Source organism: Zootoca vivipara, chromosome 7 (assembly GCF_965207765.1).
Source record: "Zootoca vivipara chromosome 7, rZooViv2.hap1.1, whole genome shotgun sequence".
Lineage (NCBI taxonomy): Eukaryota > Metazoa > Chordata > Lepidosauria > Squamata > Lacertidae > Zootoca > Zootoca vivipara.
Window position 1 is genome coordinate 7,978,620 of NC_142590.1, and position 24,693 is coordinate 8,003,312.

At 45.9% G+C, this 24,693-nt stretch overlaps 1 protein-coding gene across 3 annotated transcripts; it reads right to left on the reverse strand.

Moving 5' to 3' along the window:
• Positions 1–3,111: 3,111 nt before the first annotated feature.
• Positions 3,112–24,230, reverse strand: LOC118089188 (flavin-containing monooxygenase 3). Of its 3 annotated transcripts, none has more exons than XM_035123627.3 (9): positions 24,094–24,230; positions 21,464–21,601; positions 16,592–16,780; positions 15,473–15,635; positions 14,162–14,304; positions 11,327–11,526; positions 7,187–7,545; positions 5,594–5,666; positions 3,112–4,133 (listed from the first exon to the last, which is right to left on the reverse strand). In XM_035123627.3, the coding sequence occupies exons 2-9, from the start codon at positions 21,593–21,595 to the stop codon at positions 3,791–3,793; spliced, it is 1,602 nt and encodes a 533-aa protein (XP_034979518.2). In that variant the 5' UTR covers positions 21,596–21,601; positions 24,094–24,230; the 3' UTR covers positions 3,112–3,790. The 3 variants fall into 3 exon arrangements, with proteins under 3 accessions (XP_034979518.2, XP_088530989.1, XP_034979519.2); XM_088674863.1 differs by having other exon boundaries at positions 24,099–24,183; XM_035123628.3 differs by lacking the exon at positions 24,094–24,230 and adding an exon at positions 23,204–23,725.
• Between the last annotated feature and the right edge of the window lie 463 nt (positions 24,231–24,693).

Below are 24,693 nucleotides of genomic sequence, written 5' to 3' on the forward strand. Positions count from 1 at the left end.
CTATTAAACATTAAAAGCCTTCAGATGTCTTCTAAAAGTCTGGTAGTTGTTTTCCTTTTTGACATCTGTTGGGAGGGCATTCCACAGGGTAGGCACCACCACCGAGAAGGCCCTCTGCCTAGTTCCCTGCAACTTGGCTTCTCGCAACGAGGGAACCGCCAGGAGGCCCTCGGTGCTGGACCTCAGTGTCCGGGCAGAATGATGGAGGTGGAGACGCTCCTTCAGGTATACTGGACCGAGGCCATTTAGGGCTTTAAAGGTCAGCACCAACACTTTGAATTGTGCTCGGAAACGTACTGGGAGCCAATGTAGATCTTTCAAGATCGGTGTTATGTGGTCTCGGCGGCCGCTCCCAGTCACCAGTCTAGCTGCCGCATTCTGGATTAGTTGTAGTTTCCGAGTCACCTTCAAAGGTAGCCCCACGTAGAGCACATTGCAGTAGTCCAAGTGGGAGATAACTAGAGCATGCACTACTCTGGCTAGACAGTCTGCAGGCAGGTAGGGTCTCAGCCTGTGTACCAGATGGAGCTGATAGACAGCTGCCCTGGACACAGAATTGACCTGCACCTCCATGGACAGCTGTGAGTCCAAAATGACTCCCAGGCTGCGCACCTGGTCCTTCAGGGGCACAGTTACCCCATTCAGGACCAGGGAGTCCTCCACACCCGCCCGCCTCCTGTCCCCCACAAACAGTACCTCTGTCTTGTCAGGATTCAATCTCAATCTGTTAGCCGCCATCCATCCTCCAATTGCCTCCAGGCACTCACACAGGACCTTCACTGCCTTCACTGGTTCTGATTTGAAAGAGAGGTAGAGCTGGGTATCATCCACATACTGATGGACACCCAGCCCAAACCCCCTGTTGATCTCTCCCAGTGGCTGCATATAGATGTTAAAACGCATGGGGGAGAGGGCAGAACCCTGAGGCACCCCACAAGTGAGAGGCCAGGGGTCTGAACACTCATCCCCCACCACCACTTTCTGAACACGGCCCAGGAGGAAGGAGTGGAACCACTGTATAACAGTGCCCCCAGCTCCCAACCCCTCTAGACGGTCCAGAAGGATGTCATGGTCGCTGGTGTCAAAAGCCGCTGAGAGATCCAGCAGGATAAGCTCAGTTTGTAAGGCTGCCCCCTTCCCAGGTTGGGGCGGGGGGTGGCAGCGATGCCACCTGCATCACTGGGAATCCCGGCAGCGTCACGCCCCCTGGCCAACCACGTGAAGCTTTGTAGAGGAGCCATAGAAATATGAGCCCTGCGCCTCGGAATGGTGTGCTTTGGTGCTTTAACACATCTGTTCCTTTCCTGCCGCAGCTTGAATCAAACTTTTCAAAACTTTCCATGCCGGCAGTGATTTATTGGTTTTTTGAGTCTGCCCAAGAACTTTGCTACAACTTCATGAATCCAGTGCTGCTCTTGGAATCCAGTGATGTGCTTATAGAGCAGGCATCCCCAAACTGTGGCCCTCCAGATGTTTTGGCCTACAACTCCCATGATCCCTAGCTAAGAGGACCAGTGATCAGGGATGGTGGGAATTGTAGTCCAAAACATCTGGAGGGCCGAAGTCTGGGGATGCCTGTTATAGAGGATAGGCCCTCTTGGGATGTGAATGCTGTCTATACCATTTGGACACCAGTCTCCACTGTGCCTCACTGTCCAATAGGAAACTCAGACCCTTGTAAGTACACCTGACCCCCCCCCCGAATCTTGCACCTCTCAGACACTAGGGTGCTGTGTAGCAGTATTCAGGCCCCACAGTATTTGGTATAGCATTATTGTATTAGTTTTTGGGGTGGATAGAATATGCCCTCAATGAATTTCAGTGATCTTGGGAGATGAGTGGGCAATCTGAAGAATGTGTGGGCAGCGGGTGGACGTGTTTTAAAATCTGAGGTAGCTGAGAGTCCTGCCCCACCCCCCCCTTTTTGTTTAACTACGCAAAAGCCTTATCACTACTTTGTGACAACTCAACTCCTCTCGCCACGTTGTTGAGCTGATGTCGGGGGCAGCTTCACCCCTAATAATACCCCTAGGAATTATGCTATGGCATATTGTGTTGCCACTCCAAGGGGTATTCTGCCCCCAAAACGTGGCTGGAGCACCCACGCTGTGGCTTGAAGTTGTGACAAGGCTGCTGCTGCTGCTGCTGCTTCTCTGGTAGGTTGAAGAGAATAACCTCAGCCGTAGGTCAAAGCACGAACCTTTCTCCTCAAATTCTTAAAATTTGCCCTTCCCGACTCCTGAAAATATCTCTTTCACAAGGGACAAATAGTTCTCCAAATGGAGAGAGGATGTTCAGCCCATACGGAATGGTCAGATAAAATACATAGCTGCCAAGTTTTCACTTTTCTCGCGAGGAAGCCTATTCAGCATAAGGGAAAATCCCTGTAAAAAAAGGGATAACTTGGCAGCTATGAAAATATGGAAAGTTGGCAACCCCAAAAGGATATAATAGTTCATGTTTGGTTTCTGTGGCATGCTGACATTTTATACCTGCTATAATCTAAGATGCTGCCTCTTTTCTGACAAATTATGTGTCGGTACCAGAGAGGTACAAGGCTTAAACAGAGAAAGATTACAGAGAAACAAGGCGGAAGCATTTTGAGTATGTGTGCAAAATTGCATAAAATGGGGAGTTGCTTGTATCAGTTCAGCTGAGAGCTGTCCCTCCAGCTTGCATGCATGAGAATAATGAGAATAATTGTAAAATAATAAAGAATACAGACTCCCCGTCAATGATTTACCTTTGAGCAGCTTCTGTCCCCAAATTCTTTTCTCCTCAGACCAGCTGGGAATGTTCTGAGCAGGGAAAAAGGTACTTGACAAGTAGGAGGGATGCCTTATTTATTACTACTACTATTATTACTATTACCATACTATTGTTAGCCTTCTTTCCCGCCTTTCCTATGTGGCTTCACGTTTAACATCATGCGCATTGCGCACTGATTTATGTATCTTCCCTATCATGCTCCACTTATGTTTATGCGTTAGGGTGATGACTTTTTTTACAACCTCATTTCCCTGTATCATAATTTGATGGGCTTACATTAAAGATTAGATAAAATATTACTCTCAAAGAGATTTGATTAAAAAAAAAACCTCACGCACAAAATGATTTTTAAAAAATTATTTATCAGTTTTTTGACCATTTTTGAAGTCACTGTAAGCAGATATAAAATTGAACCCAAGCTTTAGAGTCACATATATACAACATTATATAGGGTCATCAAACACACAAGGAAGCTTTTTTTAGCTGCAGTAACAGTATAGACGCCGCTAGAGGACGATGTTTTGCTACCTCTCCCGTAGGTTCTTTTCCCAGCATGTCTGGCAGGGTATGCTGGCTGAGTTTTGAGGTCCCAAAAAGGGGCTTTTACCTTGCGCAGGTGTGACATTTGTATACCCTATGTTGCTAAGAACACTCCCCATTGTGGAATGTGGTGTTGTGTCCAAATTTGATACAATATATATATATAGAATTGTTAATACAATTTTATGAAATAGTAAAACGGCATACAAAATTTTTTAAAATGGTTTGTGCGTAACCTTTTTAAATATTTCAATGGAATATGCCTCATTTTAGTCATTAATAGGCAAAAGTTCATCCATTTGTGCTACAGGAAATATTTTTTGAGAAAAAAATTGTAAAAGTCATCACCCTATTATGCATGCTATTTGCTTTGGGTTTTTTCCCCTCTTGCACGAAAAAGTTTACATCTTCAATAAAAACGCAGCTTTTTCAATAAAAACCACACAGCATTCTGTCACGTATATTTTGGCACTGAGGTCGCTCAGTTGAACATCATGAAAATGGCAAGAAGGAGAAGGGCGAGTGCGAGTATTTTGAGCATAGAAAAGAGCGGGAAAGAATTCTGATTGCCCTTTACGGCACGGGTTCTTGTGGCCTTCAGCGTTCGGTCCCACTGTGTCAAGATGGCTTCTCTGGCTCCGGCCCACTTCCCTGGTCCCGACAAACGGAACTGATATGGACTGCAGGGGCCAAAATAGACTTGCAGAGCCAGCTTGGGGTCCGTCAGGAAGAGGACTGGAATGTTGGGCTTCACACCGATACCAGAGGCAAGTTCATCCATGTAGACAACGTAATCTGTTTGTATGGTATCGCTCTGGCCGTACCTTAAAGGAAAGGAAAGGGGACGTTTGGTGGATGTATTTCTAAGCAGAGCAGGAAAAGGGGGAAAGAATACTGTCGTGAAACTTTATTCCCATCTGGCTAAATTGTGCCATCTAGAACGTCTGGGGTTTTACACACCCCGCAGTGAAGCCTAGATAGACAGCTATCCAGTCCTTTGCCTCTGAGTAAGCAGGAGAGAAGCTCATTGAAAGAACTCTACGTCTAGCTAGAATTGGCTACCTCTTTTGACACGTGCATGCAAAATCATTTAGGAGATAACTATCTTTTTTCATAATTTTCTGATTGGCCGTGGATACCACTCATGCAATGGAGTAGTGTCTGTGACTGGGGTAAAAATCCAACATAGCTAAATGAAAGCATAAAAGCCAACAAAACCAAACAACATATTAATCGTAAAACCAGAGCAGCAGCCTAAAACACTCAACAACAGTGATTATCCCCCTTCAAAAGCTCTGATACCTGGGGTTACGGAGCTTCACAACACAGGGGCTGCTGTTGAAAAGTACCTCTCCTTTGTGTCTGCTGACGGCTTCTCCATACTTTCCCTTCCTCTGCTTTTTCCAGGCAAGGCCCACGATTTAAAGCTCCATGTCCAAGAACACCCCCCCCCTTCTTTCTTTTTTGTTCCGGAGCTTTCCTCACGAAAACCCGCTCTTTAAAGCTCAATTGGAGCAAAAGTCAGTTTGCGGAAAACCCCAATTGCTGTTTGCTCCGACTGAGCTCCAAAGAGCGGTTTTCGCCAGGGGAAAGCAGTGGGACAGGTGGGGGTGAGCCCTTCACCTCACATAGAGTTGGGACCTAAGCATACAGGAGCAGCTGGTCCTTCAGGGTTGATGCTGTCACAGCTTAAAATTTGCCGCTGTTTCTTTAATACAAAAGGAACTGAGTCGGCATGAGTCAGCGGCCTATAATGAATTGGCAAAGCCTGCATGACTCATGCAACCTTTCACCTACATATATATAGGATGGTCTGTTTGTGGTTTGGTTTGGTTTGGTTTGGTTTGGTAGGTAGAAAGTTGGCTGAGTTTGGTGTGTATAAAAGCTGTCAGTTGTGGTTGGAGAAGAAGACTTTTTAAGAATAAAAGCAGCATTCTACAAAGTACTCTTTTTCAAGGACTCTTTGTGCCGAATAGGGTCTGAAGACCAGGCAAAGGAGGCAAAGGAGATCAGAACCTTTTCTTTTTCAAATACTGACAGATGCTTTTAATATTTCCAAGAACGTTTTTGTGATCTGCTTGGAGAATAAGCTGGGGCAACTGTAGCATATATACGTGTGGACAACAGACTGATTGAAGCATATTGTAAATTTTAGCACAGAATCGTCAAACCACCTGATTGCAAAGAATCCTTTAAAATGCAGGAAGAATAAGACGTTTCCTCCTATGTGAGCAGAAAGCAAAAAAAACCCCCAAAAAATCTAATACATGTACTTAAAACTCACCATTTGAGCTTTTTCCCCATTTTCTCATCTATGTCATCCATCATGCTGCTCTTCGGGGGCAGCTTATATAAACCTGAACAATAAGAAAGAACTAATGATCCCCTGTGTCCCTTGTAACTCACTTTCCCAAATGCATAACAAACATATGCACAAAAGCACATGCAATCTGGAATACCCAGGTGAAGAAGCATAAGAGGTTACTGGAACATAGGAAGGTCCCTTATTATATTGAATCAGACCACCAGGCTATTTTTTGTAGCGAGGGGAAATAAAATGCAGACTTTTTGTGGGGGAGGGGGGCTGTTAAAAGTCCCTTCTCAGTGCTGCCTGCCCAAATTGGTTTGGTGGCTACTTTTAACTTTAAGCAAGCAAATAAACATGGGAGATCTTGATCATGGATCTCCAATTTAAACCCTCAGTTTAAGTCAGCTTCCTATGTTCATATTAAGATGGGAGATAGAGGCTTGTTTATTGCCACCTAGTATATGTGGGATGTGATACATAAGTAGCAGTCAGGTACAACATTCCTTGTTTTCCTAGAGTGGACATGCAGGGGGATGTTTGGTCCAGCCAGTAGAAAACTTCCTGTTTCCTCCTGGCTGGGACATACTTCCTTTGCACATGACTAGAGGTGGGTGTGACCTTACCTGTCCAGGTAACAAAAAGGACAAGGCACGCAGCACTCTCTCTCTCTCTAACTCCTCTGTCGTTCGACCAGCTTTTTATCTAGAAATGCTCTGTTGGCTTTCAGCCAACAGAGGACACTGGGATTATCCCCATGTGGGATAGATCCACATGTATATACTTGGTAACTAAGTCTGCCTTTAGGGATCCAACTGTGAACTGATGTTGTGAGTAAACTTCTTTTATAATTTTAAACAAGATTATCGTGTGTTTATTCTTTTAAGAGGGATATAAGGGAACTTACCAGGAACCTAATAGTGAGAGGCTTACACAAGCCTGCAACCAACTACCCACTGTGCATTTAGAAGGGGAATCGAAAACTCTGCTAAGTATAGGAATTTCCTAGCACAAGTTAGGAAGGATATTAATAAACAATACAGTGGAACCTCGGTTTATGAACACCTCGGTTTATGAATTTTCGGTTTATGAACGCTGCGGACCCATCTGGAACGGATTAATTCATTTTCCATTACTTTCAATGGGAAAGTTTGCTTCAGTTTATGAACGCTTCAGTTTATGAACAGACTTCCGGAACCAAGTACACCCATGCTTCAGTTTATGAACGCTTCAGTTTAAGTACTCCGCGGACCCGTCTGGAACGGATTAATCCACTTTCCATTACTTTCAATGGGAAAGTTCGCTTCAGTTTATGAACGCTTACTCCGCGGACCGTCTGGAACGGATTAATTCACTTTCCATTACTTTCAATGGGAAAGTTCGCTTCAGTTTATGAACGCTTCAGTTTATGAACAGACTTCCGGAACCAATTGTGTTCATAAACCGAGGTACCACTGTATATCCTCTCCTTCCTCCCTGAACATTCCCACAGTATGGTAATGGAAACATTGAGATTTGAACCAGGGGCTTCCCGATCACAGGCCCATTACTTCGCCATGATGCCATGCTCACCTTTAAACACTCTCACGGCCCACCGAGCCTGAAGGTCTGCGGTTGGGATAGCTGCCCCAAGGGACTGCACTAAGCCAATAACCGCCAGGGTGGGTTTTTCCAGCAGAGGAGGGACAATGCTTTTGTACAAGGTGACTTGGTCATTCCTGCACTTGATGATGGACTCGTCCTCCATGAATGGGTAGGCAAAGCTGTAGCCCGTTGCAAAAATGACATAGTCAAGGCCTTCCTGCGCAGTCCCGTCTTGAAATATCGCAGACGTTTCCGTGAACTCCTTCACGTTCGGCTTCACCACCACGGTTCCACATGCGATGCGGCTTGGGAGGTCATCGTTGAAGACAGGCTCCTTGCGCAAGGTTCTGGGGTGGGGGGAGAGAGAGAGAGAAACCAGAGCCAGGGCTGTAGGCTGCCTCCTGGAAAGCGACATTTTCCACTGTAAGGGAGAGAGGCATTGTGCTGCTCCATTGTTCCATAGAAGATGGCCTTTTAGTGCTCCCAGACGTCAGCTCCACCTTTTGGGAGGGGCTGTTTTGTTAGCGGGAATCCGGGTCCACTCAGCAACCCAGGAGTGGGCGGAGGAATGCTGCCCACATCAGCAGGTTCCCCGGCTGCATCATGTCCCCAGCCGGCCAATTGGGTTTGGCTGGGGGCGTGGCTACGCCTGTTTAAATTGTGGCGCAGCTGGGGAAGCAGCCTCCTTTTGCCTCCATTCGTGGTTGTTCCTCCGCCTGCCCCTCCACGTTAAGGGTATCCCGTTAAAGGGATCCAGGGGTGTGGTTCCTGTCCGAAGCCTGGGCATGGGCTAGGGCCATGCCATGTCCCCAACGGTGACCAGGGGGCTCAATTGATGTACCCCATAGGGCTCCCCCTTCCGGTGGTTAACCCTTAAGAGACTTCCTGCAGTCGGGCAGGAGTCAGGATATAGTTTGCTTCATCCAATTGCCTAAGCCAAACCGATCACATCTGTAACCAATATAGTTGTGGCCTAATTCATCCCATTAACCAATATACTTGTGTTTGTGTATTTATTTCTGGGGAAGCTAGGGGTTCCGGGGCTCAAGCTTTCTTTCTCCCAGTAAAAAGTGATTTTATTTTTTTTACTTTTAAAGAGATCAATGAAAAAGGGGCTTAAAAGCAAAATCCAGACAGGCTCTCTTCTCCCCCCAACCCAGGTTAAGAAGCCACCTGGTGCTTGGTGGTTGTGGAAAGGAGTGGACTGCAGCTGACCTCACACCCTGGGAAATTTCTCTTTTGTCCAGAGAATATGTAGGTACTGAAGAAATCGAGTATCTTTTGCAATTTGGCTGCAGTTTATTCCTACATCTGTGCTGTGGCTCATGCAAAAGGCCCAAGAACTAATGTGGCACAGAATCCTACTCTTCTGCCTCGGGATTATCTTGGAAGGAACAGGTCCCAACCACCCAGAAAGCATTCCTAAAATCACTCGAGATTTTTGCCTAGGGTCATGGATCCGGAAAACAAGTTCTGAGAAAAACAAAAACAGTGGTCCTCCTCTAGCAGTTTGGGATTGAAGTGAGCTTTGTGGCTGATTTGAGCTATGTTGGCTTCTTGGGGTTTGGCAAGTCAGTCTTAAGACATTGCTTGTAGGGCATGTTTTCCTGGTTGGGTTCTGGCCAAGATGATTTTTTTCTTCTTCAAAAGTTTCTGTGAGCACTGGCTATTCTCTTCTAATCTCAAAGTTTGTATAAAGTTAACAGTATGTACAAATCAAATTCACTTCAGACGAGTATTTGAAATATTTTGCAGTTCTGCCACACCTCTTACTTGGCTATTTACATAAGAAAAATAATTCCTAATGTCTTTCCAGGAAAAGATAGATGTTTGCTGCTTGATCCCATAAATGTTCTTGGCTAGAATATTGGTTGAATATTTTGTTTGTTAACAACTATATTTTTTTCTAGATAGTATGAAGGTTATAATTGCCCGTAGCATAAAACCTGGGTCCCCGCCCCCATGTCCTTTCATGGTTTCTGATTTGGCAGACCTTTGTCTTGCTTTATCATTTTTATTTTCATTGAATAGATATGTAATCAAGTTTTCGAGAATACAGGTGACAAGACTCCAACCAGACTGAAAGCGGCCTCTGGGCATCAAAAGTTTGCAACAGGACAAAATACATCAACTTTCCTGAGTTGTTCTCTTATGGGCACATCTCTTTCTGCACCAATTATCTGCTACTGCACTTTTGCACTTACAGTATAATGCAGTTTTAATTAATGTATTGTTATAAAGTGGGGGCAAGACTCCCCTAAAAGTATCAAGAGGTATATATCAGAATGACTCAGCCATTAACCCATTAAAGGGTAAAAGGTAAAGGGGCCCCTGACCATCAGGTCCAGTCGTGTCCGACTCTGGGGTTGCGGCGCTCATCTCGCTCTATAGGCCGAGGGAGCCGGCGTTTGTCCGCAGACAACTTCCAGGTCATGTGGCCAGTATGACTAAGCCCCTTCTGGCGAACCAGAGCAGCGCACGGAAACGCCGTTTACCTTCCCGCCGGAGCGGTCCCTATTTATCTACTTGCACTTTGAGGTGCTTTCGAACTGCTAGGTGGGCAGGAGCTGGGACCGAACAACGGGAGCTCACCCTGTTGCAGGGATTCGAACCGCCGACCTTCTGATCAGCAAGCCCTAGACTCTGTGGTTTAACCCACAGCGCCACCTGGGTCCCATTAAGAATGCCATTGACAAAGACTCTCTGGGCCAGGCAGAAAACAGGGAAAGCCCTTCCCTGAGGTGAGAGATACCGGTAGTTAGCAGAGACAAAAGGCCAGAGTTCCGGGATTGATGGACAGAATTGCAGTGTGGGCGGGGGCGGGTGAGGTAACTGAGCAGGAAGAAAAGGTGTTGCTTTTGAAGTCTGTTTTATGATGTTTGGAGCCTCTTGGAATCTGAGGCTGCAGCAATGGGAGGAACAGGACCCTCTTGGGATGTGAATGTGCTGAACTCTCTCCAACTAGACACAAGCTCTCTCTCTCTCTCTCTCTCTCTCTCTCTCTCTCTCTGTGTGTGTGTGTGTGTGTGTAAATAAGCCATATACATAGCTGCCAAGTCTCCCGTTTTCCCCGGGAAATCCCCGTTTTTCCAGCTGTTCCTACCTGAAAAAACGGATTTTTTTGTTTTTCCCCGGTTTATTCTGGCACGGCGGCCATTTTGGAACTGGGCAGAGCATGCTCAGAAGCGACTTTTGATGCTGCTCTGCCCAGTTCCAAAATGGCTGCAGTGCGACTTCTGGCGCGGTGGCCATTTTGGAACTGGGCAAAGCAGCATCAAAAGTCACTTCTGAGCATGCTCCGCCCAGTTCCAAAATGGTGGCAGCGCTACGTCCGGTCTGCTATTTCCGGCCCGGTCCCTTATTTCTCTGACAGCAACTTGGCAGGTATGCATATATCATAAAGACACTACAGACTCCACTGTGCCTCGCTGTGCACAACCAATGCACTTCAGAGAAAAAGTTACAAATCAGATAAGCCACATCCAAAAACCCATCTCTTCAACTGCCTTTCTGTCTGATGGATGAAAAGAAACAGATTTACGTATCTCTCGGGGAGGAAAGTAGCTAGGGGAAGATTTTGAACAAAACAATGGGTGGCAAAGAAAGCGTTTCCCATGCCTCTTCCAGTCCTGCCACTCAACCTGAAGCTACAAACACCTCCTTTAGAGGACATCCCTCAGGGACGCACAGCCACAAAGCTGCGTTTAACAAGCTGCTGTGGTTTAACTTGCTTTGCAGGTTGTTGTAAAGAGTTTATCACAAGATCCTGTATGTGAAGTGCTCTGCACATTCAAAAGCGGCATTCAAATGCTCCAGGTTATTTCATTTGCCCACCAACATGGGGTTTGGCTCCAAAGGGTTTGCGTTTTCAAAGCCAATCAACCTACAGCCTCTTTAGTTTCCCAGATTACCATAGCTGCCAAGCCTCCCCTTTTTTGCGGGAAACTCCCTTATTCCAAGCCACAGCTGTCAGCCTTCCCTTTTTTTGATGGAAATTCCCTTATTCCAGTGCCGTTTCTCACTGCTATCCTGGATTGTTAGATATACCGTAGATAGACTGTCCCCGGGACAGGTGAGGCTGCTGATCCCTTATTTTCAAATACGAAAGTTGACAGCTATGCAGATTACCTATGCAGTGGCATCAGGCCATAATTCTCATGTTTGAACCATCTGTTCATTTGCTTCACATACAACCAGTCACTGATGGCTGTTGGGAGGATGTGCCTGAGGAAGGTTTCAAAGCGACTGATGACCACCATGTCCCAGGGATAGCCGTTGTCCCAAACACGACTCATTACCCAGGATCCACTTCTAGAGCTGAGATAAACCTTAAAAAAGCAACAGGTAAGAGACAAGGCAAGAGACACAAGCAAAAGAGGCTCACGCTAACCAAACATCATTCTAGTTTAACATCTTCCTCACTCCATTCAACGGAGCTTGCACATGAGCGGGCGCAGATTATTGCGTCCCGGTAAAGTGGGCCCAAAGGTTGCAAAATGACTGCAACAGAAGTCTCCCAAGACTCTTCTATTTCAGTGCTCTAGCATGAACATATTTTGCCCGCTTCAAGAGACGGATGACGGTATAAACCACACATGGGAAACCTGTGCTCATCCAGTTGTTTTGGGACTCCAACTCCCCTCTGGGCCTAACCAGCATGGCCAGGGGTTGGGAATCGTGGGGATTTAGTCCAACAGTGTCTCAATGACATCAAGCTGGCTAACTCAGTAGGCAATTCTGGGCTAGACACATGGGCGTACCCAGCATGGGGCAGGGGGGGCAGCTGCCCCCCCTAGAAGCAGGGCAGCTGGAGAGGACAGGCAGGGACGCTGCCTGCTGTGCTCCGCTTCGGCCTGCTTGGCTGAAGTGAAACGGCAGCAGTGGCAGCGAACCTGGCTCCGTTGAAAAAAACCTGGACCTGGACCTGGGCTAACTTCAGCCCACACTCCTTCAAGTCACAGCGAGCACAGCACAGAAAGTGCTGCCCCACAATGCTCCATGGCACTTCATTTGCATGTATGCTCACTGTGATTGAAAGAGTGTGGGCTGAAGTTAGCCCAGGTCCAGGTCCAGGTTTCCTTTAACGGAGGCAGCTTTGCTGCTGCTGCCTCGTTTTAGTCACCGCTGCCATTAAAGGAGCGGGCGAGGCAGGAGTGCAAGTGCGGGTGGCTCTGTGTGCTGCCTTGCAAATGACCCCCTTTCCTCTGGGGGGCGTGGAGGTTGACCATGCCTCCTGGGGAGATCCTGGTCATGTCATTGCCAGCTAGCCAATCGGATGGCTGGGGGCGTGGCTGGGGGCGTGGCTGGTGTGCCCCCACTAGCTTTGATCCTGGGTACGCCCATGGCTAGACACACATACCGGTAGTCTGACCTGGTATAAGATAGAGTCCCAAGTTCCTTCCTATAGTTGAGGCCTATTCCCCCACCTGCTTTACAGTTCTGTAGCACAAATATGCTCTTCATTTGAGCACCCCCCTAAAACTCTTCTGCAGCTTCTCCTACCCTCTGGAGCAGACTTGGAGAGGGGAGGAAAGGCCCATGGCTCCAAAGTAAAATCTTGTGCTGACAGGATGCTACACTGGGTACAAGCTTCCGTTCAGGGATCTGGAATGAGGAACCTGTGGCTTTTCAGATCGTCTCGTTCTACAGCTTTGATCATCCCTGGCCATTGGCCATGTTGACTAGGGCTGAGGGAAGCTGGAAGTGTAACGGCATTTAGAGCGCCACGAGTTTCCCATCTCTGTTTTAAACATTCGTTTCAGTATGAATTTATAACCTTTCAGTCTGACAGGGAATAGATATAAGGAACAGTCCTTACCCTGAGCCAAAGCAAACCCAGTATTGCCTACTTTGCCCCCAGTCTTTCCAGTACAGTGGAACCTCGGTTTATGAACACCTCGGTTTATGAATTTTCGGTTTATGAACGCGGCTGACCCATCTGGAACGGATTAATTTACTTTCCATTACTTTTAATGGGAAAGTTCACTTCAGTTTATGAACGCTTCAGTTTATGAACAGACTTCCGGAACCAATTACACCCATGTTTCAGTTTATGAACGCTTCAGTTTAAGTACTTTGCGGACCCGTCTGGAACGGATTAATCCACTTTCCATTACTTTCAATGGAAAAGTTCGCTTCAGTTTATGAACAGTTACTCCGCGGACCGTCTGGAACGGATTAATCCACTTTCCATTACTTTCAATGGGAAAGTTCGCTTCAGTTTATGAACGCTTCAGTTTATGAACAGACTTCCGGAACCAATTGTGTTCATAAACCGAGGTACCACTGTACTTCCTGAGATCTCTTAAAGCTGGAGGTGCTGGCGATTGCACTCCAGACCTTACGTACCTGCATAGATAAAAAAGGTAAACGAATCCTGGAGGTTAAGTCCAGTCAAAGGCAACTATGGGGTTGCAGCGCTCATCTCGCTTTCAGGCCAAGGGAGCTGGCGTTTGTCCGCGGACAGCTTTCCGGGTCATGTGGCCAGCATGACTTAACTGCTTCTGGTTCAACGGGACACCGTGATGGAAACCAGAGCACACAGAAATGCCGTTTAACCCCCTCCCCCTGCAGTGGTACCTATTTATTTACTTGCACTGGTGTGCTTTCGAACTTCTAGGTTGACAGGAGCTGGGACAGCAACAAGAGCTCACCACATCACGGAGATTTGAACCGCCGACCTTCTGATCAGCAAGCCCAAGAGGCTCAGTGGTTTAGACCACAGCGCCACCAGTGTCCTGCATGCAAGACATAGGATTCATCCCTTCCCTATAACCCCACATTTCCCCCCCACCAGTTAGAGCCTCCACAGCATCCAAAACCTAAGCATTTCCAAGTCCATTAGACTCAAATGGGGCACTTAATATCTCTCCCACTGAAATCGACGGGACTTAAAAGTGCTTACCCTTTGGCTGCCGATTATTAAGCAGAAGGAGAATTCCCAAGGGATGCGGGAGAAGGTACCTGCGAGGCTGTGGCACTCAGCTCCACAGCAATGTCACAGCCGGAATTCCCAAGGCCAATCACCAGGACTTTCTTCCCCTTGAACTTTTCAGGCCCCTTGTAATCTCGGCTGTGGAAAACGCTGCCCTTGAACTTCTCTATCCCTACACAGAAAAGTGGAAAACGAACAAATGTTTTAGGGGAATAAAGACTTATAAATGCATCTCATTGGCATTAAGGCACTGTGTACTGCAAGACTTGATTGTCTGGGCTCTTGATGACTTTGGTAGCAAAACTGTTAATTTCACAAGTCCTGCAAACTGACCTTGTAATAAACTCTAGGCTGTATTTGTTTGTCATAGAATCATAGAGTTGGAAGAGACCACAAGGGCCATCCAGTCCAACCCCCTGCCATGCAGGAAACTCCATCAAAGCATTCTTGACATGTGCCTGTCAAGCCTCTGCTTAAAGACCTCCAAAGAAGGAGACTCCACCACACTCCTTGGTAGCAAATTCCACTGCCGAACAGCTCTTACTGTCAGGAAGTTCTGCCTAATGTTTAGGTGGAATCTTCTTTCTTGTAGTTTGAATCCATTGCTCCGTGTCCGCTTCTCTGGAGCAGCAGAAAACAACCTTTCTCCCTCCTCTATATGACATCCTTTAATATATTTGAACATGGCTATCATATCACCCCTTAACCTTCTCTTCTCCAGGCTAAACATACCCAGCTCCCTAAGCCGTTCCTCATTAGGCATTGTTTCCAGGCCTTTGACCATTTTGGTTGCCCTCTTCTGGACACGTTCCAGCTTGTCAGTATCCTTCTTGAAGTGTGGTGCCCAGAACTGGACACAGTACTCCAGGTGAGGCCTGACCAGAGCAGAATACAGTGGTACTATTACTTGCCTTGATCTAGATGCTATACTCCTATTGATGCAGCCCAAAATTGCATTGGCTTTTTTAGCTGCTGCATCACACTGTTGACTCACCTCCTGTTATTAGCCTAACTTGAATCCTTCTCAGTGACTGCCACTCTTTACATTTTCTTGAGGTGGGGTGGGGGTGTGGCCAGACTTGAACATTTGGGCACCTGAGGTGGGAAATCTGAAACAGTGCCATTGCTGTGGCAAAATATAGCAGCAAACAAAACTGACCCACTGAATGTGCTCCATGAGGTGACCACTTCATTGTTCCTCACCCTTAACCCAGAGGAAGCTACAATAATGCCTTCTGTCATGTATGATAGTAAAAAGCATAGAGGCCTCTCACACCCCAGCAGTTCGTGAACTGGAGATCGCATTATGTTTAATCATATATTTTTGTACAGTCACTTACCAGGAAAGCTATTTGTTGGAATATTCGGATAAACATGATGTCCGGAGCAAATCATAACAGCATCGAATACAACTGATTCCACCTTCCCATCCTTTTCTATGACGACTTCCCATTGGCCAGTAACAGGGTAATCCGGGCGTTTCCTAATTTTACTCACAAGAGCCTTTGAGGAAATGTTCAAGAAAGTGTATCAGTGTGGTTTGGGCTTGAAAGATAGACATCATTAAGTTGTGAGTCCAGGGTCTGATTTACCAGAAAGGGCCGTATCAGGCAGGTCTTGTATGAATGTTACCTGATTGGAGTAAGGGATTTGACAAAATACAGTAATCCTGCATCGAGATCCACACTCTCTTCCTAGTCCTGCACAAGCTAAAATGCAAAGCCCTTTGGCAGAAAGGCCAAAAGCAGCAGGACAGAGGAGAAGAGCACATAGACACAAAAGTTTAGCCCATGGCAACCATGCTGATGGATTACAGGCTTAACTTGCTCTTTCTGCCTCCATACACGGAACTTCTGGAACCATGTAAACACAGCTTCCTGTGGAGAGATTGCTCCAGTCTCCAGATATTTCTAATTTGGATGCTGCTTGTTTGTAGGTCTGCTGCTTCTAAAGTAACCTCAACTTAGGCCTTTACTCCATGCTTTCCAGGCACTTTAAAGCTCCATGTCCAAGCATGCTCCCCCCCCCTTTTTTTTTTTGCTCCGGAGATCTCACAAAAACCTGCTCTTTACTGCCGAATTGGAGCAAACGGCAAACTGTGGAAAAACCCACATTGCCATTGGCTGCGCTTCAGCTTTAATGTGCTCCAGGGAAAAAAAGAAAAAAAGAATGGTCCAACATGGAGCTTTAAAGCATGTGTTTGCAAAGAGCAATAGCTTACATGTGGATAAGCCCTTAGCAATTGTCCCATCGAGCACTGCTTTTCAGCACCCTGGACCTGAAGAAGAGAGCCCAGATCACGGGTGCTGACATTTTCAAATGCTCTGCAGGACCTTTTTGCACTCTTGCAAAACGATTTGCCTTGCTGGGGCCAATTCTTGTATCCACAGATAATTGTCATGACACACAAGTCCCATACATAGCCACAATCTCCTGTCACTTAGATTGCAATTTCTTACCTTGAACTTTATGTATTTTACAAGATCGAAATGTTTGGCATACAACTGGATATATTCTTGAAGCTTGGAGTTGTGCATGTAATTTGGGAATTCCTCTGGGAAGGGGAAGTCTGGATAGCACATCATTTCTTTGCAAGAGTTGGTGAACACAGAGTGGTAAATACTGGCTCTGCCTTCCTCTGCAGACTCCTAATGGGGAAGGCAAGACAAAGCATGAACAATAGAAAATAAGCACAGCTTCAGGAGGTGAAAATCCTTACCATTAATGTGCAACTGGGATGTTACATGCCCAGCTTTCCTTCCAATACAATACAGTGGATTTCTCATCTCTACTTATGAATGTTTCTGCTTACGAATGGAGCTCCGTCCGCCATCTTAGATGCGGTTTAGATAGGATTTTTTCTACTTACGAATTTTTAGAAAGGGTTGCTTCGACTTACGATTTTTTTCTCCCAATGCATTCCTATGGGATTCGACTTACAAATCTTTTCAACTTACGAATGTGTGTTCGGAACGCATTAAATTCGTAAGTAGAGGTACCACTATAATGCTATTCTAGGCTGTGTCAACAGATGTTGTGAACCACCCTGAGATCTATGGATGAACAGCAATACACAAATTTAATATATAAGATATATAATAAAAGGACTAAGTTGAGTATGTTTAGCCTGGGAAACAGGAGACTGAGAGGAGATATGACAGCCATCTTCAAATATCTAAAGCGTTGCCCTTTTGGAAGATGGACCAAGTTTGTTTTCTCCTCCTCCAGTGGGTAAGACCCAAACCAGTGGCTTCAGGTTACAAGAAAGGAGATTCCGACTAAACATCAGGAAGAACTTTCTGATAGTAAGAGCTGTTCAACAGTAGAACCGGCACCCAGAAGAGGCGGCAGACTCTCCTTCCTTGGAGGTTTTTAGCAGAGGCTGGATGGCCATCTGTCAGGTATGATGTAGTTGAGATTCTTGCCTTGCAATGGTTGGACTAGAGCAGGCATCCCCAAACTTCGGCCCTCCAGATGTTTTGGACTACAATTCCCATCTTCCCCAAACACTGGTCCTGTTAGCTAGGGATCATGGGAGCTGTAGGCCAAAACATCTGGAGGGCCGCAGTTTGGGGATGCCTCAACTAGAGGACTCTTGGCATAGCTGCCAAGTCTCCCGTATTCCCCGGGAAACCCCCGTTTTTCCAGCTGTTTCCAGCCGAAAAAATGGATTTTTTTTGTTTTTCCCCGGTTTATTCTGGCACGGTGGCCATTTTGGAACTGGGCGGAGCATGCTCAGAAGCGACTTTTGATGCTGCTTTGCCCAGTTCCAAAATGGCTGCAGCGCAACTTCTGGTGCGGCGGCCATTTTGGAACAAGGCAGAGCAGCATCAAAAGTAGCTTCTGAGCATGCTCCGCCCAGTTCCAAAATGGCGGCAGCGCTACTTCCGGTCCAGTCCCTTATTTCTCAGGCCGGAACTTGGCAGCTATGGACTCTTGGATCCCTTCCAACTCTACAGTTCTACCGTATGTTTCTAACATTCTATGCTGCCCACCTCCTTTCAAATGTCCGGAACACACCAGTGGTGAATGGTTGGGGTTACATGACACTTTCCATAATTTTTTCTATAAATGCCCCAGGCAATTGGGCACCTTGCTTTTTGGAAAGTCTCAGGTTGTATGTAGAGAGCCTGCACATGCCCAGCTTGCATATATTCCAGGGATGCACAATGGTCAAGTCAGGGGCGGGAACAGCAGGCACCACCCCCTGCTTCCCCTGTGTGCCTACAGTTCACACCATGCTGCCACTTTGTAAGCACTCTAAAGATTATGGCAGGCTATTGTCTAGGCAGGCAGTTTTTCCGTGTTCTCTGTTCTAGGATTACTCTTCTGTAAATAGTTCAGAATGGTTATATAACAGACAAAAAACAGCAGCCTATTCACAAGCAATGAAAAAGGAGGAACCCAAGTGCTTCTTGGCTGCTTCTTAACTACACGCTTAAAGGCAGGTAAAGAGGCTTATGTGGTTTCTATGGCCTCTCGGGGTGGGCTGCATGTATACAAACGTACGTCAGCTCCCTGCACACCTGCCCTGCAAGAATTTCATTTTGGCGTCGTGCCATTCCAAGGTCAGTGGGTAAAGGGGACCTTAAATGAGGAGCAGCTGGTTTGAGGGAACATGCACCATGTGGGTTTTTGGCTGACATCATGAGCACGTGGTTTTAAACACCAGCAGTGGGAGCACACTGGAGCCAGAGTAAATGGTAAATGGTAATGTGTACACAGCCTAGGATTTTTCGTTCTTTACACTTGCTCACCTTGAACTGCATTTGGGATTTTACTGTCCATTCACCCAGTTTGGAGCAATACTCTTGGAGCTCCACCTCAGAACAGACTTTATGCAAACCAGCCTGCAATTTTCAGGTTCCTCCACTATTATTATTATTATTATTATTATTATTATTATTATTATTATTAGCCACCCATCTGACTGGATTGCCCCAGCCACTCTGGGCATCTGAACCCCTAGATTCACTTAAAGAATAAATGAATTGGTTGCTATATTGATATATTGAACACATTTCAATTTCTAGTATATGCAGGTTAATCTTAGGGACAAGTTTATTATTCTTGTTAGAAGATCAACCATTTCACATTTGACTACTTTTAGAACTCTTGGGTGAATGCCTTCTGGACCTGATGATTTGTCTTTTTTATTTTGTTTTGTTAATATGGTCTAGGACGTCATCTCCCTGTTGCCACTATTTGACTCCATGGAGGAGAGAGAAGTATGTTTAACACATCACAATACCCTAACCTATAAATATCCTCTTTTACTTTTTTGCTATTGAAATGGAAGGGTACATTTTAGAAACAGTTCGTGAAACAGCTGCTCAAAATGCTTGCTTATAAGAATTTGTGGAACGACTCTGGTCATGCTGAGATGGTCAACTTTTATTGCAAACCATTCCATTTTAGATGTCAGGTTGGGGCCGCACATGTGAATACTTCTCTGCTGCTAAAATCCAATTCACACAGAAAACTACTAGGAAGAAGAGGTCCCACCGAGTCTTCTCCCTGACATACTAGCTTTCTATGAGCAGGGACTTTTTGTATACTGGGGATCCTGCAGCCTGGACCCCTGACACAGGTTTAAAATGAAGACCTAGATTGTAAATGTTGATAGAGATGGATGAAATGGAATGGTCCTATACTGGTATGTTATATGGATTTCGCTGCAAACTCTTGGGAAAACCTGGATCTGGGGGAAGGGGGGGAGTTATGTGTTTATTATGGTTTGAAATAATATTTGATATAAGAGTTAATATTAGAATGATGATTCGTTGTTAATAAAAATTATAGGCAGAAGGGAAAATATTTATAGAATGAACAAAGGGAATTAGAAAGATTTGGCTTGAAATATTAGATTAAAGGTGTTGGCAATAGAATTTGGAAGAAGAGTTGAAAGTAAGAATAAAGGATCGAGAGAATAATATTTAAGATAAGCAAAATTACAATGAATACTGTTTAAATAATATTGTAATAGGGACCCAAGGTGGGGGGGTTTGAGGGAGTCCAAAGGGTGATGATTAAGATTTAAGTTAGAATTTTTGTTTTTGATATTTTTGTATTTTGTATTTTGTATTTTTGTTTTTGTATTTTGTATTTCTGTGGTTTGTATTTTTGTATGTGTGTGTGTTTGAAAATTTTCAATATATTTTAAAAATAAAATAAAATGGAGACCTAGGCTTATTTCAGGTGGAGAGAGGCAACAGTTGTTTTCAGAAAGTTGAAGGTAGTTTGAAAGAAGGATTATTGCTTGTATACCAATCCCACTTTCTTGCATGCTAAACAAGTTTTGCAGGGGCTTCAACTGTCTGTAAAAGAAAGCATGAGAAGCAATGCCTCTCTTAAACTGCAAAATGCCTTAAAACCACATGATTAGCAGCAATAAAGGTTATTTCGGGTTTTGCAACAACCAGCCTTGAGGGCAATAGTCACATTGGCAATGCTATGAAATTTCCCGAACTTATTAACTGTTCTCAGTTGATGCCTGACCAGTTATGCATTTGACTGTGGCTGAACTGCTGGACTGCAGCAAAGGTCTTTTGTGTTTGCAGACTAAACTGACTCCTTGTGCCTTTTTCATTCCCACCAAAAATTGTCAGATGAATCTGGCACATAGCACAATAGATGGCAAAGGAACTCATACGGACAGAACAAGCAACACTAAGAAGTTTATTCCATGGGTTCATCCCCCACAATAATTTTTGGAAGCCAAATGAGTTTTTTGTAATCATCAAGTTGACACATTTTTACAACTAGATATCTGTGGCGCTGTGGTCTAAACCACCAAGCCTCTTGGGCTTGCCGATCAGAAGGTCAGTGGTTCGGATCTGCGTAATGGAGTGAGCTCCCGTTGCTCTGTCCCAACTCCTGCCAGCCTAGCAGTTCGAAAGCGCACCAATGCAAGTAGATAAATAGGTACCGCTGTGGCGGGAAGGTAAACAGTGTTTCCTTGCGCTCTGCTTTCCGCCACGGTGTTCCGTTGCACCAGAAGTGATTTAGTCCTGCTGGCCACATGACCCGGAAAGCTGTTTGTGGACAAACGCTGGCTCCCTTGGCCTGAAAGCGAGATGAGCGCTGCACCCCTTTGACTAGACTTAACTGTCCAGGGGTCCTTTACCTTTACAAGTCAAAATCTCTAAGCATGATTGCAGCTCTCCATGTCTTGTGCTTAGATCCAAGACCAAATCACATCAGGTCAGATCCTGCCAGCCAAATAGGTTGGGATTGCATGCTTCAGTCATAAGGAGGGAATTATGTAACAAGCTACAAGACCAGCACATTCAGTGGACAGGTGGGACATTTGTCCCTGAATACACACTCACCATGAACCGCCACAGTCCCCCAATGCCATCACTCCTCTCAAAGCAGGTAGGCTCCAGTCCTTCTTCTAGGCAGCATTTGATGGATGCCAGACCACTCACTCCTGCTCCAATAACTGCTACTGTTTTTACCATGGTCACCTAGAACAGGGGGAATTGTACAGATCCTTCCTCAGAACCAGTTATAATAATAATAATAATAATAATAATAATAATAATAATAATAATAATTCCATTCTTAAGAAATCAGCCCTGAGTGCTCACTGAAAGAACAGATCCTGAAGCTGAGGCTCCAATACTTTGGCCACCTCATGAGAAGAGAAGACTCCCTGGAAAAGACCCTGATGTTGGGAAAGATTGAGGGCACCAGGAGAAGGGGACGACAGAGGATGAGATGGTTGGACAGTGTTCTCGAAGCTACGAACATGAGTTTGACAAAACTGCAGGAGGCAGTGGAAGACAGGAGTGCCTGGTGTGCTATGGTCCATGGGATCACGAGGAGTCGGACATGACTAAATGACTAAACAACAAGGGTCCTCTTTAGGGTGTCCTTGCAGAATAAAAAGGTTGCTCCCACACCCAAAAATATGACTCCAAGGAAAATGCTCAAGGTCACAACCGCACACTTTCAGACTCAGGTTAGAAATACCGGTAAGAACAGCTTATAAACGTAGAGGGGGGATGCAATCAAAAATAGTAGTTAAAAAACCCAAGAATCTGTCCCCAAGGAAAGTGCTCAAGGTAACTACTGCTTCCTTTCAGACCCAATCTCCTCCTGGGGCAGCCGTGTTTTGTTACCTCATGGAGCACATTATGGTGCTGGAGGAGACTCTTGAGAGTCCCATGGACTGCAAGAAGATCAAATCTATCCATTCTTAAGGAAATCAGCCCTGAGTGCTCACTGGAAGGACAGATCGTGAAGCTGAGGCTCCAATACTTTGGCCACCTCATGAGAAGAGAAGAATGCTTGGATAAGACCTTGATGTTGGGAAAGATGGAGGGCACAAGGAGAAGGGGACGACAGAGGACGAGATGGTTGGACAGTGTTCTCGAAACCACGAACATGAGTTTGACCAAACTGGGAGGCGTGGAAGACAGGAGTGCCTGGCGTGCTCTGGTCCATGGGGTCACGAAGAGTCAGACACGACTAAACGACTAAACAGCAATAAGAGTAATAATAATAATAATCAACACCTTCCCCCTTTATTTCATTAAAAATAGTACAATAAAAGGGCTTTGAAACAACGACTTTAGCACATTCCGCCTGCCCCAGTGTTACCCACTCACCATTATGACTCATTTGGTGTACCTGTGTAAACTCCCCATGAACCACCCACCCACCCCTCTCTGTTTTTCCCCACCCCCAAGGACTACTCGAGGACATTGGGAACCAATAAATCTAAAACAGATGAAATAGAAAAAAAGATAAAAAAAATAAGGGGAGGCAAAAATACAGAGAAAAGAAACGAAAGCGTTTCTCCTTTGCCACTTTATGTTTTTAGTCTCCAAAGACCCACCCCCACCCCCCCAAAAAAGGATCTTGGGCTCCCAAAAAGCTCGTCCTTGCCTTTGTGAGCATTCACACACACTCTTGCAAACCGGGACCATCATAGCTGCCAAGTTTTCACTTTTCTCGCGAGGAAGCCTATTCAGCATAAGGGAAAATCCCTGTAAAAAAGGGATAACTTGGCAGCTATGGGGACCATACACTCACAGCATGCATGCAAAGTTTCCCCACCTCACCTCCTGACTCGAGAGCGACCAGCAATAGTTGGCATTCCCAGTCTGGCTAGGCTCCCACAGCTGCAAACATGTCCTGCACCATTTCTTTAAAACATTTCTTAGGTTGCAAAAAGGTTACATGCATCGTCTCTTTTCTTTTCAGGTCTTTTCTGCAGATCAGTTCCATTCAATGTGAGAAAAGGAGGACACGGCCGCTGGAAAGTGCCTCAAAAAGTCCGCAGCAGAGCAAGCCTTGTACTCCCACCACATTTTTGGTATTAGGGTTAGGCTGTGGGTTAACGCGGGTGGCGCCGTGGGTTAAACCACAGAGCCTAGGGCTTGCCGATCAGAAGGTCGGTGGTTCGAATCCCCACGACGGAGTGAGCTCCCGTTGCTCGGTCCCTGCTCCTGCCAACCTAGCAGTTCGAAAGCACGTCAAAGTGCAAGTAGATAAATAGGTATCGCTCCAGCGGGAAGGTAAACGGCGTTTCCATGTGCTGCTCTGGTTCGCCAGAAGCAGCTTTGTCATGCTGGCCACATGACCTGGAAACTGTACGCCGGCTCCCTTGGCCAATAATGCGAGATGAGCACTGCAACCCCAGAGTCGGTCACGACTGGACCTAATGGTCAGGGGTCCCTTCACTTTACCTTTAACCCTATTCAAGGCCTAGAGATGCCGTGGGCTTGCAGAAACCCCTGTGGCTACAGGGCTTTGAAACACGAACATCTGTACGAGTAGCAGAACTGCTTACATGAACCTTGCCCTTTCCTCCAGCTGCAGCCTGTTAGGGCTGTAACTACAAGAGAATGAGGATTTGGCAGATACAGACTCAATGAGCCTGGGGAAAGATGCTGTGATTCTCCCCCTTGCATTCTAGCTCTACTTTCCCTTGTGTTACCGCTAGTCTCACCTTACTTGTCCTTGTTTGCTGCTCCTCTTCTTCCAGTCCTGCCAGCTCCCTGTCTGCAGGCAAGTGTGATTTGCAAGAGAAGGCGAAGCTTCTCCCTCTTAGCTTTGGAAATGTGGGAGGAGTTCATTTGAAAGCCAGGAGGCACACATTATTATCTGGGCTGACTCTGGTCCTATATCCATTCCCTGTCCTCAGGAAAATGTTGGTTTAGGTTCCACCTAAAGTCCTGTACAGGCGTGTTCTAGCACTGCCATATTTTGAAGAGCAAAAAAAGAGGGCAGGTCAGATGTGCCAGGACACATTTATAGGTGGGCAGGGGGGAGCGGGGAGAAAGGGGGGGGAAAGCAGTACTAGCGTGTGTGTGCAGTAAAAGACAAAGGTGTATGGAAATGTTTAATAAGGGTAATGAAAATGATAGTTAAAAATAAAAATGGGGCGGCAATAATTAAGAGGTGTCAATGAAAGTAGAGTAGAAAGAGAAATGGAGAAAGGGATGTGTGGCAATGTCCCTCCCTCCCCGTGAGAATAATACACAAGACAGAAATGATAGATTTTAAGTGGGCGAATAAGGCCGCAACTTTATTGGTTACGGATGTTGAG

Coding starts and splice junctions, on each gene's coding strand:
- LOC118089188 (XM_035123627.3), bottom strand. CDS start 21,595: ATGGTAAAAACAGTAGCAGTTATTGGAGCAGGAGTGAGTGGTCTGGCA. Junction 15,636..16,591: donor TAAAATACATAAAGTTCAAG/GTAAGAAATTGC, acceptor ATTTCCTCAAAG/GCTCTTGTGAGTAAAATTAG. Junction 7,546..11,326: donor GGCCTGATGCCACTGCATAG/GTAATCTGCATA, acceptor CCCCCACCCCAG/AACCTTGCGCAAGGAGCCTG.